Consider the following 19,949-nt stretch of genomic DNA (forward strand, 5'->3'; position numbering starts at 1 on the left):
GAACAAAATAGATACCTGTCCCTCTCGGCCTTCATGGATCTTGAATTCTGGCATAAGAGACAGACATTAAACAAGGAAACAAATGAAAATATAATGTCATATAATGGTAAATGTTATGAAAAAAATAAAGAAGGGCAATGGAACAAGGGCGGGTGAAGCTATTTTAATGATGTGGTCCTCTCTGAGATGATATTTGAGCAAGAGCTGCATAAACTAAGGCAGTGGTCATGAGAAGCAGTGAGAGAAGACCATTGCTGGCAATGAGAATAGGAAGTGCACAGGCCCAGGGGCCTTTTCTTCCCTCTAAGATACATGGCGAGGTCCAGGATCCTACACGTCCTCCTCCCGTAATGAATAACCACCACAGTTGTCAGAACATAGGTTGAAGGCTGTCCCATGTTTCCCCATTTCAAACGTCAAATCCAACCCCACGCCGCTTCAGTACTTCTCTGAAATGCCTCTTCCCCTAGGAAACCTAACTCATCCAAGGAGGGATATCAAGTTGCTCTAATTATTAGTATAAACTTTAAAAAATAGTGTTCGTTACTTTCTAAGGATATGTGTGGGGGCAGTGAATTTGTTTTTTTGGGTAGCGCCAGTAAAGTTGCAGGCAAGCTGCTGCAACTAAACGCGGGCGCACGTTGGGTGGACCCCGGACCCCCCCCGCCCCGCCTTACCCACGGCACCCGGGGCTCTTTCCGGCGGAGACTACATTTCCCAGAGTGCCCCGCGAGCCAGGAAGGCGCGTGGAGCGGTGTCTCCTAGGACCCGGGTTGAGGTAAGATGGCGGGCTCGCGGTGAGTCGCAGTCATTTCCCTCTCCTTCGCTCGTCTAGGAGTCCCTAAAAGGTGGGCAGGCCCAGAAAGTTTATAGGCAGCTGTCGAGGTCTCCTACCTGTCGTTTGCGGCAAGATAAAGCCTCTGGCATTACCAGACTCGGTCCGTCCTGCAGAAGGGCCGGCGTGTGGCCGCGCGCTTACCGTGGGGTCTGGTTCTGGTAGCCAGTTCCTCAAGCCTCAGTCCTTCCCAGACTCTCCGCAGTTTTCTATTGCTCCAGCGTTGAATTCCGGGCCAAGGGGTTTACCCTCTGAATTCTCTCTCTGGGGTGAATAATGTGACCTCTGGGTCTCGGACAGAGGGGACCTAACGTCCCCTAAAGTGTTTTGTTTCTCATTTCGTGGTTAGAAGCTGTGGGCTTGCGTTATACCCATAGTACCTGTTAAGCAGCGGTAAAGTGGCAGGTAAACCGTTTGAGCTTTCGGAGCCTCGATTCTTAGTGTTTTAAATGGAGACGCCTACTTCGCAGACTTGTGAAGGAGCATATAATGTATAGAAAAATGGGTCGTAAAGTGTAGGAGGCACACTGTAGGTACTCAGGGATGGCAGTGCTAACGTACCGACAGTACAAGGAGTCAACCTGCATAGTTCAGCGACTAAGACTGATGAAATACGCTTTTATCACTGTGCGGGGGTGGTGGGAGGGGCGGGGGTGGGGGGAATAGTCATCGAAGCCAATTGAAAACAAGTGATGTATGTCATTTATTCACAACAGACCTGGAGGTTGTGGTTGTTTTCCCCCATTTTACCGTGGAAGGAACTGAGGGTTGCTTCGTTAATGACTTGCCCGAACTTTCGCAGTTTGTAAGGGATTGACTCTGAAGTTCTTGGAAGCAATTGATTTAAATACTGTTGTACCTTAGTTTCTTCATGAATCAAAATAAAGATGCCTCTTATGATTAGGACGAGAGTAAAATGAACGGTAGTGGAAGCACCTTGGAAAGTTAAAAAGCTTATATAAGAGGGCGAAATTTTATTTGGGACTTTGGGTGTTTATATGTGTTTCTTCAAGTCAGTATTTAATAAGCCAAGGCTAGGCCTTCTTGTTTAATATTTCATTTAATCAGAAACAGAATACCCCTTTAAGAGATGTAATAAAATCTTGTGTATGGTACCTGGGAGGTTGTACACCGACACATTTGCTTTATGAAAGGAGAATGCTCTGTGTAGCATGTGTGAGTGACTGTTTCTAAGAGTAATTACACATTGGCTGCGCACTCATTGAATGGAAAGAACTACACTAGGTGTTGAGAAGTTTGCATTTAAGAGAAATAGTAATGGACATAGTTCTTGGGTTTCTGATCTTACTATACATGTTGATGATGTTGCTCTTTGTACTGTATTGCCTGGAAATGGGAGGTTGTTTAAAAGTTTTGTGTTAGGCAGCTGTAGTTCTCGGTGGTGATCCTATTTTGTAGTGTTCAGTGTATTGTGTCACTTTAATTTATCATAGGTAGCACTGATTTTTCTTTATCTCTTATGCAGGGGTGAAAATAGGTATACCTAGAAGCAGTTTTTTTTTTTTTTTAGAAGCAGATTTTAAAAGCAGTTTCTCTTCAAATCATCTTTCTTACCACCTGATAAGCATCTTGATTCACCATGGCATTGGCAGCAGTAAAATGGGCGATATCAAGCAGAACTATCTTGAAACATTTATTTCCAATTCAAAGTAAGTGAGTTTTTTAATGTTTAAAACGTTGTGTTTTTAAAAAATATTTATTTATTTATTTTGGCTGTGCCAGATCTTCGTTTTGGCATGCATGCGGGATCTAGTTCCCCGACCAGGGATCGAACTCCGGCCTCCTGCATTGGGAGCGCGGAGTCTTATCCACTGGACCACCAGGGAAGTCCAGTGTTTAAAAAGCTTTAAACTTTTTCAAATGTTATAGTAATACATGTTCATTGAAGAACATTTAATTTAGTTATTGTATATGCATGCTATTGTATAGGAGTGTAACGTGGAAAGATCTCTATATAGAAGGGGGAAGAAGTATGTTATAGAACAGTATATATCGTATGATCTCATTGTGCATTTAAAAGATTATTGACCATATATTTGTGTGTGTATATATGTATAAATGCAGAGTGAAAGATGTGGACCAAATAAGTTATCTCTGTAGACCACAAGTGGGATTTAACCCAGGGCAAGGGAGGGGTTGCTAAAGAGGAACTTTTTCTAGTTTGAATCACTTATATTTATATTTTCACATACTGCTTTTTTTAGTAGTTCTTAAAATTAGCAAAGGGCAAATTTACAATTCCGTCTTACAGGGTGATTATTGTTACTATTTTGGTGTGTTCTTTTCTGTTTTTTCTGTGTAATTTAAAAAAAAATGTAATTTCTTCCTTTCTTTTCTGAAGAAACGTAGTCAAATATTTTCTTCAAAGCCTATTAATACATGTTTGATAGTCAAAACACTGATCTATATAAATAGTCTATTAAAATCTTATTTCCTGACCAACCTTCTTTTCACTTTCCTTTTCCTCTGTGAACTGCATTCTCCCATTTGTAAAGAAGACATGGTTAGAAGGCTACAATAGGTTTGCTTTTTCATGTTTAGTCAGCCAACTTTTTTTACACATCTCTGCCTGACCTTAATTGCTTCCTTCATGTTTCCTATTGACTACCATTTGTAATTGAACATTTTTATTGAGTTAAGAGGAAAAGAGTTGTTTGAAGACTAGGGTAAAAAGCTGTATAAACGAAAGTATAATTTAGTAAACAGAGGAAGAGATTGCCAGGAGACTGTAGGTGTACACTAAAATCATAGTGAAAACAAAACTGTAGTCAGCTCTTGATTACCTAGGAGCATTTTTTGTTGTTGTTGAGAATTGTGGGAGAGACCTCTGCTGCTTAGTTTCCCTTTTGACCTGATAGGAACTCAGCCCCAAGGCTGATGGGAACTCAAACGTAATCAGTTTTTACCTAGCTCATGTCCTGAAACAGCAATTTGTCCTCACTCAGGTTAATCTGAAAACCAGTTCATCTGCCCCTGAATCAGTTAAAATTGTCTGTGTATACTTTACCAACTAGATTGTAAATTTGTACAGTGTCTATTTTAGTTTCCTCAGTGCCTCTCATACATGATAGGTGATAAATAAATGTTTGTTGAATGGATCTCAGTGAATCGCAGTTGTCAAAATATCTGATTAGTGAAGAATTAATGTGGGTTACCCCAGAAAATTATTCCATTATCACTCAGTCATCCTAATAATTAGTGACTACCTAACTTCTTGCATCCTTAAGCCTCTTGTTCTACACAATTTCTATTATTACTACTGAAGGTAAAGTATTATTACTGTTACTATTGATATCTTATATGAAAAGGTAGGACATTAAGATTAGAGGCAAAGCAAAACTGTGATTGGAAAGTTCAATGAGCACAAATAAAAAGCCCTCCCAGTATTCCAGAAGGAACATTTAAAACCTTCCAAAATATACAGTCAATGTGGGAATTTTACAGCTGAAGGAACATTTAATACCTTCCAAAATATACAGTCAATGTGGGAATTTTACAGCTTTTAAGCATATTAAGTCATTTGGTCTTTACAACTTTGAATTTTACAATAACTTACCTATCACGTGGCATTATTCTCTTTCTGAAGATGAAGGAACTTGAGTTCTCTTGCCCTCAGAAGCTCAACCAAAGTTGCATATCTGGTAAATTAGAGCTATGATCAAAACCTATGTCTTCCCAATATATTTTCTGCTATACCGCCTTTGTTGTTGTAATTTAAAATATTCAACATTTGAAAATGAAGTGGGACTATCAGCTTTTATAGATCATGTCAAAATGCAATTGTGTGTGTGTATAAATATATATATGTAAAACAAGAAAAGCCTGTGAGTTGTGGAGAGCTGACTCTCATTGAAATTCTTTTCGGCACATTGAGTTCATTTGGATTGATTGATGTTAACTTTGGCATCAGTTCTAATTATGCATTTAGAACCTCTGATACTTAACCATATCTAGAATTTTTCTCTTGATAAAATGTCAAATGCATTTTTCAAGTATTAATTATGCAGAAATTAACATTTTAGAGGCAGTTTGGCAATCTCTTCTTTATTAGTAGGAACTGTAGGGGACACAGTAATGAACAAGGTGGGATTCCTGGCCTTAAGGAACTTATTTAGACTTGTAGTTGAAACAGACACCTATGGAAACAATACCTGGAATATGATGTGGTAGAATGTGATGTATGTCATGAGGGTACAAACAAATGTCTATGTTAGTGCAGAGTACAAATTTTGCAGTTTCCTGTTGAACTAAATACTGTTGTCTTGAGTTTTCCCTCCTGCCTAGTTAAGAATGGTAAATTCTGTCTGTCCTGCCTCTGCCACTAAACCCTGTTTCTTTCAGCAAACATGTACATCACTTAGCTGGTGTATTCAGAGAATACAAACTGCTTTTAATATTAATCATACATAATTAAGAAGATCCCCAACAGTGTCAGACAAGAAAATAAAATATGTGTAAATGATTTTTACATTACCCTCTGATTTGTCTTAATAAATGCTCTTCTGTATTAGCACAGATAATTGAAAATTAATAAATCTTTTGAAAGATAAGGTTATATTTCTAATTCTTTGTATTTTGTTATCTTTACATCAATAGAATTTTGGGGTTGACATTTTGCTGAGTAATCTTTTATGATACTAATGAATTTTGTTAAGGTACTTTTAATGCATTGGAGTAAGAATTTATATTTAGACCTGCAAGTATATGCAATCCTTGGGGAAAGGAGAGTTTACAAAGATGGAAAACACATCTTTGTTTAGACATCTTTGATACATATAAATAACTGATGCATAAAAAAAGACACAATGATAGTATAGCAATGTCATATGGAATGTTGGTTGTGGGACATGTAAAATAGACAACTCTTTCTGTGATGGGGGATGTAGGGCAGGAAGGGGGAAAAGGATTTCATGGAAGGGTAGTATTTGACTCTTGAAAGATGAGTGGTATTTGAACAAAGTGGGGATGGCATTCCATACTGAGGAGCAAGTGGCTCAGTTGAGAGAAGTTGATCCTTGGTTTTAGCCAAGATATACAGAATTTTTTTTTAGCCATACTGAGCTACATTTACACTTTTTCTTTATATTTAAAAGAATATAATTTCTCTGAACATAGAGGAACCTTTCACAAGCTTTAAAAAAAGTAGTTATGGCTCTTGAATTTGCAGGTATTCTAAAAACGGAAAATATGCTTTGAAATGTTGTATTTTGATTGAGAACAGTTGATTTTGAACAGTTTATTTTGTATTTCATTACTTAAACACTCGCCCTTTATGAACTATGCACTCCAGTCACACTAAAGTTTTTATTTTATTTTATTATTTATTTATTTATTTGGCTGAGCCGCGCGGCTTGCGGGATCTTAGTTCCCCAAGCAGGGATCTCGAACCCAGACCCCGGCAGTGAAAGTGCTGAGTCCTACCCACTGGACCACCAGGGAATTCCCAACACTAAAGTTTTTAGAATACTCAGAAACTTTATGTTCTTTCTTTCCTCTGGTCCTGGCGCTTTTTATTCCCTTTGCAAGGAACACTGTACTCATCCCCTCACAACTCCAGCTTACTCCTTCATCCTTCAGGACACCTTAAACATGTCTTAAACATCATCTCCAGCGGAAAAGCATTCTTGAACCTGTACACTCCTGTTTTGTAATCTGTCCATGTGTCCCTTTCACTCCCAGTGCTTACCCTTCCTAACAGGGCACCAGACTTGCACCCTTTTTGAAGTCAGGGACTGGATCTTAACTTGTTGAATCCCTAGCTCCATGTACAGCCCTGTTTCTTAGTGAATACAGTAAATAGTGGTTGAATGAGTAAAACTAGCTTTACATTGGTGTGAGGACATATGCTCAAATTAACTAAATCCATCTTACTGTTTGGGGTTTTTGCAGATGGAGCCTTATATTGTGTTTGTCATAAAACTACGTATTCTTCTCTTCCAGATGACTATAATTGGTATGTATTGAAATCCAATTGGAAAAAAAAAATAAGTTCGTTAGCTCTATCTGAAATGATTTAGTTTTATTTCTTGTTTTGGTATTTTCTGCTTTCTTTTCTGATTATTCTTTCTTTAATTTTGTTTTTAAAAATTATTTCAGTGATCTTATTTACCCAGTGTCTGGGCTTATAAATGGTTTAAATAAAAATCATTATCATTGTGTTTCAGTGAATACTTCATTTGTTGTAAGACAGACTTGCTGATAGAAATGCTATCTTTTCTTCCTGAAGCATTCTTTAGCTTTTTGGAGAAGCTAAATACTTTTTATGGTTTTCTCTTAGGGTTCATATCTATTAGCTTAAGCAGTTATTTATCTTATCTTTTGTTAACATTGAATAATCCTAAATTACAAATATTTAATTCAACCACAATTTATTTGGTACTTATTGTAGTCAGTATGCTCAGAACTAGGAATAACGTATGAATGAAATATTGTCCTTTATCTCTATAGCAGAGTCTTATGTGCAGAAACTACAACATGTTTTCTTAAGTTACATTGTTTTTATTGTGAATTTTAGTAAAAATATATTTTCTTCCCTCTTGACACCAGTTTTAATTGTAAATTTAGTAAGTATTAGGATAGTGATGAAATAAGACTAGGTAATAGGTAGCACTTTTGAACCTGAAAAGATTGAGTCTTATATGACGTGTTTTGCATTATGCCAAAGGCATTTGGAGAAATGCTGATCTAGAAAAAGTACTCAGCTACAATCTTTATGATTGGAAATTCAGGTTATCCTTTACCTGGAAGATTATGTATTTTGCTGATCTTCAGCTTTAATAATTTAAGTAATCTCCTTACAGCTTTTTGAAGGTAGCTTTTAGATAAGGAAAAGAAGTTCTATTAATAGTGATGAATGAACATGAAGATCTCTTCCAAAGGTTAAGAAAACAAATAACTTTAACCAAACAAATAATTTGAAGAATAATTTATATAAAATAGTGGGTTAATGCAGTAAAGGTTTGTTGTGGTAGTTAAGCTGACATATTTTGTGGGATGGTATGAGTTGTCCCCTGTAATATGGGTACCTGGTTTGCCAGTCCAGTGACATGATGGCATTTATTCTTCAGGGATATGTGATTAACAAATTTTAGCTCTAATAATCATTTTGCCTTGAATACAGTATAACTCTGTTTCTAAAACATTCTTTTTTTTAGCAAAGTAGAGCTTGCTTTGACATCTGATGGCAGGACAATAGTATGCTATCACCCTTCTGTGGACATTCCATATGAACACACAAAAGTATGTATAAGAAAATCTCTTGTAATTTTTAATTTGTTGTTGGACTATTCACCCTTCTTTACAGTATCCAAAGAGAAGGGAATTGTTTGATTTTCTTTATTTGGTTTAAATCTTCTTTTGGCTTTTTTATTTTACTGTTTTGATTTTTCTCTTATTTCTTTTCATCATTTTTCTCTAAAGGTTTTTTTCAGTGCACAAAGTGAAACATTTAAACACAATTACGGCATCAGTTTTCTGGTCTAAAATTTGGTAGATTTCTGACTAGGGATCAGACACACCTAGTATAAATTTTAAAAACACATTGTCCCATACTACTATATATTGCAATCTAATAAATTATGAAAAGTTTGTATTTTAGTGTACTGTTTCATAACTTTTATATTGTGTTGGTTTTGATAATCCTTTTAATGTTGGGTGAATTTCTTCTTTTCTCGGTTAGTTTTTTCTTTTGCTTTTTTTTTTTTAATATAAATTTATTTATTTATTTATTTTTGGCTGTGTTGGGTCTTCGTTGCTGTGCACAGGCTTTTCTCTAGTTGTGGTGAGCAGGAGCTACTCTTCGTTGTGGTGCGCAGGCTTCTCATGGCGGTGGCTTCTCTTGTTGCGGAGCATGGGCTCTAGGCGTGTGGGCTTCAGTAGTTGTGGCTTGTGGGCTCAGTAGTTGTGGCTCACAGGCTCTAGAGTGCAGGCTCAGTAGTTGTGGCGCACGGGCTTAGTTGCTCCGCGACATGTGGGATCTTCCCGGACCAGGGCTCGAACCCACGTCTCCTGCACTGGCAGGCAGATTCTCAATCACTGCACCACCAGGGAAGCCCCTGGTTATTTTTTTCTAATGGGCCAACATGGGCATATATTTTAAGTGGCCTAGTTTAATTTTTTCCATATTTCTTCGAAAGCCAGGCACTAGATAAAGGAGGTTTTGTTTTTATTTTTAATGTAATTTAACTTGACCCAAGTCTTTTTATTATTTTATATATGAATAGCTTCCTCTTATTTCTTTAAGCCCTCTTCTACTATATTTCGTAATGTTTGATTTGCTTTTTGAGGAGAAAATAATTCGTCACATGATGCATCTAGTGATACCTATTTTTAAAAATCATCATTAGGGCCAGAGTACCGGTTTGACAAAACAAATTAATGTTATTTTACTAGTTTGTATTCCCTTTTTAAAACCTCACCATTTTGTCTGCCTGCTTTGTATTCTAGCTAGATACCATAAGCAATATTCCAGTATTCCTTTTTTGTTTCATTTCTTTGGACTGTGTGTAGAAAATAGGAGTAAGTCACTGACTTTTGGCCTGTAAACCTCTAGCTCATACTATATTGTGCCTTCTTACATTGTTATTTTTTGTTATATTTCTGGTTACGTGCTTTATCCTTGTTTTAGCAGTTTATACTAAGAAGCCCAGGACTGTGTGGTCATTTCTCAGTATCCAAACTCTCATCCCCATATGGCTCTTTGCATCCCTGAATCTGATGCTTTTCCTATCCTTCCCAACTCTCAAAACTTTTCCACTGTACTTTTAGAACTTATTATCATCATTAAAATCTCTCATAACCTTAACTTCTTCCAGAATGTTGCCTTCACCTTCTGACTCTAACAGAAACTTGGCTGTACCCTGGTGTCATTGCTTCCCTAGCACTCTTAAGTAGTTGTGCTTTTCTCTCCTAAACCCTTTTACTACTGAGCGTAGAGATGGAATAGGTGTCCCTGTGGCTCTTCACTGTCATATCCAGATCATCTTTCCTCCTCCCTAACAATTTCTAGCTTTGTAGTTTGTATCATTAAACCATACCATCTACTTATCTTTTTTCTTTTGCTGTTATCTGTCATCCCGCAATTCACTTCTCCTCACCCTCACGTGTCCCCCATCCCTCCACTCTTCTTTGAAGATTTTAGATGTACTCTCACACTCTCCAACACTGTGTCCTAATTCTTTGTTATTTCAGTGTCCATGTAGATGATCTGTCTACTACCCCAGCCTCTTACTTTTTGATCTTTTTTCCGCATGGGAGTGGAGCCCCCCAATCCTGTGGTTGTACCCTAGAGATGTTTTAATCACAAATAACTCCTACTCCTTCCTCCCAATCTAGATTTTTAAGAATTCCACTAGCTTACTACCAACTCCCTCTAGTTTCCCAGCTTCAGGAATTATTCATCCCCTCATTAAGACCTGCATCAATTGATTGAACCACTTTTTCACAGTCCTTCATGTATCTTGTACATTCTCACTTCTTTCCTTACCCAGCATAGATTCCATGGTCATCATCATAATCACTCCCTGGCATACATACCCATCTCCCTGCCTCTTTTTCTGTTGAACTCCCTTTGTTGTATCAGTTGTCTCCTCTCCCATGTCCTCAGTATTCCTCTCTCTAGTCTAGGAGATCACTCCTGTCAGTTCACACTAATCACTCTACTGCTACCACACTGGCCTCCATGCTGTTCTTTAAGGTAAGTACTTAGGAAGCTCCTGCCTCAGGGCCTTTATAGTTACTGCTTCCTCTGCCTGGAATGCTTTTCCCCCAGAAATCCTCATAGTTTATTCCCTTTCCTTTAGATCTTTCCTTAAGATCTTTCCTTATTTGTTACCTAGAGACCTTCCTTGCCATTACATTTAAAATAGTACCCCTGCCCCTGGAATCCCTATTGTCCTTCACTTTGCTTTACTTTTCTTAATAGCATTTATCATTTCTGGCGCACTGGATATTTTCTTGCTTTTCTGTCTGTCTCCCTCCATTAAAATGTAAGCTCCATGAGGACAGGGCATTGTCTGTTTTGTTCCCTGCTATATCCTCAGCACCTGGAATAATACCTATACTTGGTAGGTGCACAATAACTATTGTTGATTAAATAAATAAATTTGGCTCTCTCTTTTCATGCTTAAGCGTTTTCTGTTTTAAGGCTAAGAGATATTTACATGGAGAAGCATGGAAATTTTTTGTTTCTCAAGTAATAAATTATAGATTGGACTTTATTTACAATAAGAAACATTCTCGAAAACATATTACTGTTAAAATATGTTCTTTTTGAATCCAGATTTACAAATTTCATGAAGGTAGTACATAACATTAAATAACTATATTTAAAGGTGACTTAAAATTTAGATTTGATTTTCTTCTTTTCTCAAGGAAGTAGCTGCAACTCTAGTGGACCCTTTCATTCTCTAGGCCCTGGAAAGCATATTGCATACAGAGATCCTGGTCATAAGTAGAAACACCTACTGACACTGGCTTTAGGAAAGTTAAGATGATTTGTATCTTTGGTTTTCTGGTAATTTACATTTGAATCTAAAAGATGTTGATTATTTTCCATGGATCCAGGTAAAAAGATCCTTCTTTCTGTTTCGGCCAGGTATGTGTTTTATTAAAACTAAAAATATTTTTCTAAAATTCAGGATTTCTGGTTTAGGAAGATAAAGATTTTAAACCAGGGGCAAAAAAATAATGATTTGGAAAAATAAAGTAAAAATGTAAGTACTAGGAAATTCTTTTTAGTGGTTGATTAGGTGGAAAATTTCAAAAGTCAAATTTGAAAATTCTTAAGAAAAACAAGGGAAATTCAGGATGACAGTTCTGAATGTTTTTTTTACAGTTGAAATTCAGTTTTATTTTAGTTTTTACCTTTTACTGAAATATTCATGTACCCTTTCTTTGAAGTTTGATCAAGGAGATCAAATACAACCTAAAAATCAGTTCTGAGTCTGCAGAGGCTTTTGGTTTAGACTTCGAAGAAGCCATTAATTCCAATGTCTTTTATCTGTGTGCCTGGAAAAGAAATACAAAGCAGAGAGAATTTGTGATATATTAGAATTGAGCCTGTTGGGAATAGGAAGAGAGACAGTGAACATTTATTAACACTTGAAAATAACTGTTTGATAATAGTTAAAACATTTGATCTTTAGCAACAAGTATAGTAACCTAAAAGAAAACTATAGGCTCTAATCTAGCCTTTGCTAGTATACCTCAGGGTCTGATAGTAACTTGCAAAGACACTTAAATATTAATATTTCACTCTACATGTAAGAGATGATCATATAAAATTACTTAAAATGTCTAAGGAGCGCTTTTTCTTTAAATAAATTTATATCACTGTTTTCCTGTTTGAGGCCTTAAAATAAATGTTAACAGCTACCTACCATTGTTGAACTCAAAGAGTATGAGGGACAGCTCAGCATGTTATTTCACTTAATCCTCATCAAACCCTTATTAGGTAGATAATTACTCCTTAGGGAGTAAGGGAGATTAAGAGCTTAAATAACTATTCCAAGGTCACAGAGATAGTAGTTATTGACCAAAGCCCAATTCTTGACCTCTTCATTATACTTTCTCTTTATTCCCTCCCACACTAAGGAAGTGGTTCCTTATTTCTACTTAAATCAAATTGTTACACTTAAATCTAACTTTGAAAGCTTTTCATAATCTGATTTCTCGAGATCCATTTTTTAAGATCACCTGCTTATTGTATGTTTTTACCTACTTTGCTTTATTTATAATGTTTGTTATTCCTTCTAGAATTCATTCTGCACTCTGTGACAAGGCTCTGACTTGGCTCCTGTTCTATTTCTCACTAATATCTTTGTTAATTTGCATCTCTATAGTACTTAGTCAGTTGTGCCACCATCATGTACTTATATATTGCCTTCTAAAGAGCTTTTATTTTTTCATGTACATAAACTAAATAAATATGAATCTATGCTGTAACATTCAGTACAGTGGTAGAATGTAGCGGTTGTCATTAACAGTGTGTGAATGTAAAGACATCTGTGTTTGAATTGTTTCCTTTTTGATGGTAAATTCAGGTTTTCATTGTGTTGTAATACATATATATGGTATTTGTAAAGCAAGGCAATGTTACAGTCTTGTGTTACATATGTTATCACTTAATATTTAAAATACAGGTAGCTTGACTTTCCAAGACACTGATTTTTAAGGGCTTTAGTCAGCCAGCGTTGCTGATGGGCATATGTTATATCACTCATGTGTTGGGAGGAGATGAGATTTTTTTAGTAATTAATGTCTTTGGGGGAAAAAACTACTCGAATTACCATAAAGCATCATTTGATGGCATTTCAGGCACCTAAAATGAAAACATTGAAAAATTTCCTGCTTCTTTTGGATATAAGAAATGTCATTTTCTATTAAAGGTTTTTCATTGTCTCTTACTTTAATGGTATGCAAGGTAGAGACTAAACTTTTAAGTTAAAAAATAATAATGGGCACAATTTATAGTTTTGAGAAATAGAAACTAAAGTAATAAGTACTTTATTATTGGGGGAAAATAACTTTAAATAAGAACTTTATTATTGGAAAGGAAACCCAAAACTTGATATGAGAAGAAAAATATTTCTGGGGAATTCCCTGGCGGTCCAGTGGTTAGGACTCTGTGCTTCCACTGCAGGGGGCATGGGTTCGATCCCTGGTCAGGGAACTAAGATCCTGCATGGTGTGGCCAAAAAAAAAATTCTGATTCTTTAATGAAAAGTGCAACTGAGTGAAACTGTTCTGATGACTTATTTACCCACCTTTAGGTACGATAATGAAGTACTCAGTGTGGTAATTATTTTACTGTAAACTCAATCAGATGCTGGCTAACATTCCTACATTTTGATGTTGTTCATTGCTGATGATTTTGCAGCCTATCCCTCGGCCAGATCCTGTGCAGAATAATGAAGAAACACATGATCTAGTGCTGAAAACCAGATTAGAAGAAAAAGGTGAACACTTAGAGCAAGGACCCATGATAGAACAACTTAGCAAAATGTTCTTTACTACTAAACACCGTTGGTATCCTCGTGGACAGTAAGTTCTATTTTCTTTTCTTCTTCAACTCTCACTGAACACTAAAGAAATACATAAGTTTCCTTCTGTTAACAAACTTCTGAGGTTGTACTTTGCATGAAGGAATTAACACCCAGTATGATCACCTATTAAATTGTATTTTTAAATCTACATATATAGAGTAGCTAAAATGAAATAGTACTTCTTTTCCTTTATTTTAGTGGGGGAGTTTAACCAAAGCTTTCAGGGAATTTTGCAAGAGTTCTTGAAAATTTTTCCATTCTGTGATGTAGTCATTTTATGTATTGTTTTTATTCATCTTCTTAATGAATACTTGATCTTGTCCTCAGCCCTCTATCCATTTATTTAACAGATTTTGAGTTATTGCAGAAAAAATTGGGGTACAGCAAATGATTGGGCAGTATATATATTTTTCAGTTCCTTTAGGAACTACAGTTGCCCCTCTGTTTCCAAGTACTCACATTTTATTACATTGATTCTTACCTCGTATCTAACTCTGGCTTTAATTTGTTTACTTCTTTTGATTCTTATTTCTTTCATATCTATCTTATTCCCTACTAAACTAAGAAACTAAAACTAAGAAGTGGCTTTTTAAAATTGTTTGTTTGAGCAAACTTTGTTTTTATTCACTTGTTTTATTCACTTTGCTTTTATTCACCCAGTAACTAGCACTGGGCTGGCACATTTATGGCAGGACATGCTTATGGAATTAATGAATATGCAGTCATTCAGCTGCTTGAAGTGATGGGTGATCAAAAACACAATCGTTGTTTGTAAGTTGTTTATAGTCAAGGAAGGAAGATAGTAGAGTAAATAAACAAATCAAGAGATTGACATTTGAAGGATGGTTAGGAGTTAGCCATGGAGAATGGGGAAAAGGCTTCACAGGCTGAGAACAGTATGTCATAGAGTAAGCTGGGGAAACTGCAAGTAGTTCAGCTTGGATGGGACCCAGAATATGAGGAGGGAATGTAAAAAGGGTCTTATGAAGGATTTTGTGTTGTGCTGAGGAGTTTAGGTTTTATTTTCATTGCCAAATTCTAAGAATCAAACTGACATCCCCAAAGTTTATGCATTAGGAAATCCTTAAGTAGGTTCTGTATTTGGGATAAGGTGATGCATGGAAAGATTGGAGTCAGAGGGACTTGCTATGAAACTGTTACAATAGTCCAGGTGAAATTTGTTGAAGATCTACATGAAAGGACCAGCAACGGGAACAGAAAGGGGGAAAGTTAAAGAGAGGACTATGTTTAAGAACTGTAGTTAACAGCAGTAGTTCACCGGACTTGATGTGGGTAGGGAGAGATAAGGAAGAGGTAGGAGACCTCTCAAGTTTCTGACAGAGGTGTTCAGGTAGATGGTGGTGCCACTCATACAAGCGGGGAAACAGAGAGTGAGGAAGATAAACCTATTGTTGGTTATGTTGGGTCTGAAGACTCTGTGGATCATCTGGTGGGGAGCAATTCGGAAAGCAGCTGCATGTATGGACCTGGAGCTTGGTTTACATTTTTAGTTTCTCTTTAGAAGGTACTTTCTCCCTTATCTGTAGTTAACAATAGAGATTCCTCAGGGCTCTGCCTTATACTCCATGTCTTGCTAAAATTTGTTCTGAGAGCTTCAATTACATTCATTATATAGATGACATGCAACCTGCTCCATTATACATTTTTTAATTTCCTCAGCCTTATTCCCAATGTCAATGTTCTTAGAATATTACTAACTAGATATCTGTCCAAACTTTTAAATTCATTACAACAAAACACAGCTCTTCTTTTCCTGTCTTAAAAAGCCCCTCCCTTAATAATCTTTCCGTAGTAAAAGTGATATTTCTGTATCAATTTCCCAAGGAAAAAATCTGTGATTTTTTTTGGCCACTGTAGTGCCTTTTTTTTTTTAAAATAAATTTATTTATTTTATGTATTTATTTTTGTCTCTGTTGGGTCTTCATTGCTGCATGCGGGCTTTCTCTAGTTGCGGCGAGTGGGAGCGGGCTTCTCATTGTGGTGGTTTCCCTTGTTGTGGAGCACGGGCTCTAGGCGCGCGGGCTCAGTAGTTGTGGCACATGGGCTCTAGAGCACAGGTTCAGTAGTTGTGGCACACGGGCTTAGTTGCTCCGCGGCATGTGGGATCTTCCCGGACCAGAGCTCGAACCCGTGTCGCCTGCATTGGCAGGCGGATTCTTAACCACTGTGCCACCAGGGAAGTCCCCTGTAGTGCCTTTTTTTTTTAAGGTAAAACAATATTTGTTTTTATTTATTTGTTGAAATACAGTCAACCTACAATGTTACATTATTAGTGTACAACATAGTGATTGAATATTTTTATAGATTATACTCCATTTAAAGTTAATACAAAATAATGGCTATATTTTCCTGTGTTGTGCAATATATCCTTGTTGTTTATTTATTTTATACATAGCAGTTCGTGTTTCTTAATCCCATACGTCTATCTTGCCCCGTCCCCTTTTCTCTCCCCACTGGTAACCACTAGTTTGTTTGCTATTTATGTGAGTCTTCTGTTTCTGTTTTGTTATATACATTTGTTTGTTTTACTTTTAGATTTCACATATAAGTGATAACATAGAATATTTGTCTTTCTCTGTCTGACTTGTTTCACTAAACTTAATACTGGGAATCCCCTGGTGGTCCAGTGGTTAGGACTTCACGCTTTCACCGCTGAGGGCATAGGTTCAATCCCTGGTCAGGAACTAAGATTCCGCAAGCCACACTGCGTGGCAAAAAATAAATAGATAAATAAAACTAAAGTTTAAAAAAAAACCCATAATACTATCTAGGTCCATCTACGTCGCTGCAAGTGGCAGAATTTCGTTCTTTTTTATGGCTGAGTAATATTCCATTGTATGTATTTACCACATCTTCTTTATCCATTCATCTCTTGACCACCATAGTGTCTTTCAATTTCTGCATCTGTTTTATGTCCCCTTCCTTGATTTTTCTTTCTTATTTAGTATCCACTTTGTTTATGCATGCAGTCTGGGTTTTTCCCTCCTTGTAATTGTAAGTTAGGTTATGGGAAAACAAATTAGCAAGCCATTATATAGCCATGTATCTAAATCACTGCTGTATTCTAAGATTTCTTTCCGTGATTCATAACATTGTTCATGTTTATCTTTTATTTCTGTCCCATTAGGTAGATACTTTAGTTCAGGCCCCACCTTGAAATTTTTCTATAATGGCTTTCAGTACCTGTTTCTTTCCTGCATGTTTCATGTTGCTGCAGTTTTTTTGCCATCTTTTGTTCATAACCAAATCGCTAAAGTTATGAATATCCTCTGTAGATGTGTAACATGAAGGGGGCAAGACTGAAGGCAAGAAGACCATTGGGGAGTCTTAAAACCAAACATGTTATCTCCAGACATTTTTGTCTAGTACCCCACCTATGTTTAATCTTATTACTTATTTAATCTTATTACTGCTAATTAGCTTTGACTGCTAATTAATTTAATCTCTGTAGTATGTCTTGTCCCATCAGGATTTCTAGGCACTTTCAGTTACAAGCAGACTTTTTTTTTTTTTTTAAGATTTTTAGAAATTTCATGTAATGTCTGAAACATTTATATTAACATATTTCCATACGTATTTCCATACAAATACAAATATAAGATTTTTAGAAATTTCATGTAATGTCTGAAACATTTATATTAACATATTTCCATACAAATAACCCAATGAAAGTTTAGTATTAGTTGTTTTGTTTGTTTGTTTTTTTATACTGCAGGTTCTTATTAGCCATCAATTTTATACACATCAGTGTATACATGTCAATCCCAATCGCCCAATTCAGCACACCACCATCCCCACTCCACCGCAGTTTTCCCCCCTTGGTGTCCATATGTCCGTTCTCTACATCTCTTTCTCAACTTCTGCCCTGCAAACTGGCTCATCTGTACCATTTTTCTAGGTTCCACATACATGCATTAATATATGATATTTGTTTTTCTCTTTCTGACTTACTTCACTTTGTATGACAGTCTCTAGATCTATCCACGTCTCAGCAAATGACTCAATTTCGTTCCTTTTTATGGCTGAGTAATATTCCACTGTATATATGTACCACCTCTTCTTTATCCATTCGTCTGTTGATGGGCATTTAGGTTGCTTCCATGGCCTGGCTATTGTAAATAGTGCTGCAATGAACATTCGGGTGCATGTGTCTTTGAATTACGGTTTTCTCTGGGTATATGCCCAGTAGTGGGATTGCTGGGTCATATGGTAATTCTGTTTTTAGTTTTTTAAGGAACCTCCATATTGTTCTCCATAGTGGCTGTATCAATTTACATTCCCACCAACAGTGCAAGAGGGTTCCCTTTTCTCCACACCCTCTCCAGCATTTGTTGTTTGTAGATTCTCTGATGATGCCCATTCTAACAGGAGTGAGGTGATACCTCATTGTAGTTTTGATTTGCATTTCTCTAATAATTAGTGATGTTGAGCATCTTTTCATGTGCTTCATGGCTATCTGTATGTCTTCTTTGGAGAAATGTCTATTTAGGTCTTCTGCCCATTTTTGGATTGGGGTGTTTGTTTCTTTAATATTGAGCTGAATGAGCTGTTTATATATTTTGGAGATTAATCCTTTGTCCGTTGATTCATTTGCAAATATTTTCTCCCATTCTGAGGGTTGTGTTTTCGTCTTGTTTATGGTTTCCTTTGCTGTGCAAAAGCTTTGAAGTTTCATTAGGTCCCATTTGTTTATTTTTCTTTTTATTTCCATTACTCTAGGAGGTGGATCAAAAAAGATCTTGCTGTGATTTATGTCAAAGAGTGTTCTTCCTATGTTTTCCTCTAAGAGTTTTATAGTGTCCTGTCTTACATTTAGGTCTTGAATCCATTTTGAGTTTATTTTTGTGTATGGTGTTAGGGAGTGTTCTAATTTCATTCTTTTACATGTAGCTGTCCAGTTTTCCCAGCACCACTTATTGAAGAGACTGTCTTTTCTCCATTGTATATCTTTGCCTCCTTTGTCATAGATTAGTTGACCATAGGTGCATGGGTTAATCTCTGGGCTTTCTATCTTGTTCCATTGATCTATGTTTCTGTTTTTGTGCCAGTACCATATTGTCTTGATTACTGTAGCTTTGTAGTATAATCTGAAGTCAGGGAGTCTGATTCCTCCAGCTCCATCCCTTTCCCTCAAGACCGCCTTGGCTATTCGGGGTCTTTTGTGTCTCCTTACAAATTTTAAGATGATTTGTTCTAGCTCCGTAAAAAATGCCATTGGTAATTTGATAGGGATTGCAGTGAATCTGTAGATTGCTTTGGGTAGTATACTCATTTTCACAATGTTGATTCTTCCAGTCCAAGAACATGGTATATCTCTCCATCTGTTGGTATCATCTTTAATTTCTTTCATCAGTGTCTTATAGTTTTCTGCATACAGGTCTTTTGTCTCCCTAGGTAGGTTTATTCCTAGGTATTTTATTCTTTTTGTTGCAATGGTAAATGGGAGTGTTTCCATAATTTCTCTTTCAGATTTTTCATCATTAGTGTATAGGAATGCAAGAGATTTCTGTGCATTCATTTTGTATCCTGCAACTTTACCATATTCATTAATTAGCTCTAGCAGTTTTCTGGTGGCAGTTTTAGTATTCTCTATGTATATACTATATATACTATATATACTATACTATGTATAGTATCATGTCATCCGCAAACAGTGACAGTTTTACTTCTTCTTTTCCAATTTGTATTCCTTTTATTTCTTTTTCTTCTCTGATTGCCGTGGCTAGGACTTCCAGAACTATGTTGAATAATAGTGGTGAGAGTGGACATCCTTGTCTCGTTCCTGATCTTAGAGGAAATGCTTTCAGTTTTTCACCATTGAGAATGATGTTTGCTGTGGGTTTGTCATATATGGCCTTTATTATGTTGAGGTAGGTTCCCTCTATGCCCACTTTCTGGAGAGTTTTTATCATAAATGGGTGTTGAATTTTGTCAAAAGCTTTTTCTGCATCTATTGAGATGATCATATGGTTTTTATTCTTCAATTTGTTAATATGGTGTATCACATTGATTTGCGTATATTGAAGAAT

At 36.5% G+C, this 19,949-nt stretch overlaps 1 protein-coding gene across 5 annotated transcripts in view; it reads left to right on the plus strand.

Moving 5' to 3' along the window:
• Positions 1-724: 724 nt before the first annotated feature.
• MRPL42 (mitochondrial ribosomal protein L42) overlaps positions 725-19,949 on the plus strand; it is a 37,236-nt gene continuing 18,011 nt past the window's right edge. The window contains exons 1-5 of one of the 5 annotated variants that reach the window (XM_059934740.1): positions 725-778; positions 2,367-2,505; positions 6,746-6,809; positions 8,011-8,095; positions 13,734-13,897. In XM_059934740.1, the coding sequence (XP_059790723.1) occupies positions 2,436-2,505; positions 6,746-6,809; positions 8,011-8,095; positions 13,734-13,897 (383 nt within the window). In that variant the 5' untranslated portion in view covers positions 725-778; positions 2,367-2,435. Of the gene's footprint in view, positions 849-2,321; positions 2,506-6,745; positions 6,810-8,010; positions 8,096-13,733; positions 13,898-19,949 lie in introns of all 5 variants that reach the window. The other 4 variants (XM_059934737.1, XM_059934736.1, XM_059934739.1 and 1 more) reach the window with 4 other exon arrangements.

This window comes from Balaenoptera ricei, chromosome 10, assembly GCF_028023285.1.
Source record: "Balaenoptera ricei isolate mBalRic1 chromosome 10, mBalRic1.hap2, whole genome shotgun sequence".
In the NCBI taxonomy this organism is placed as follows: Eukaryota; Metazoa; Chordata; class Mammalia; order Artiodactyla; family Balaenopteridae; genus Balaenoptera; species Balaenoptera ricei.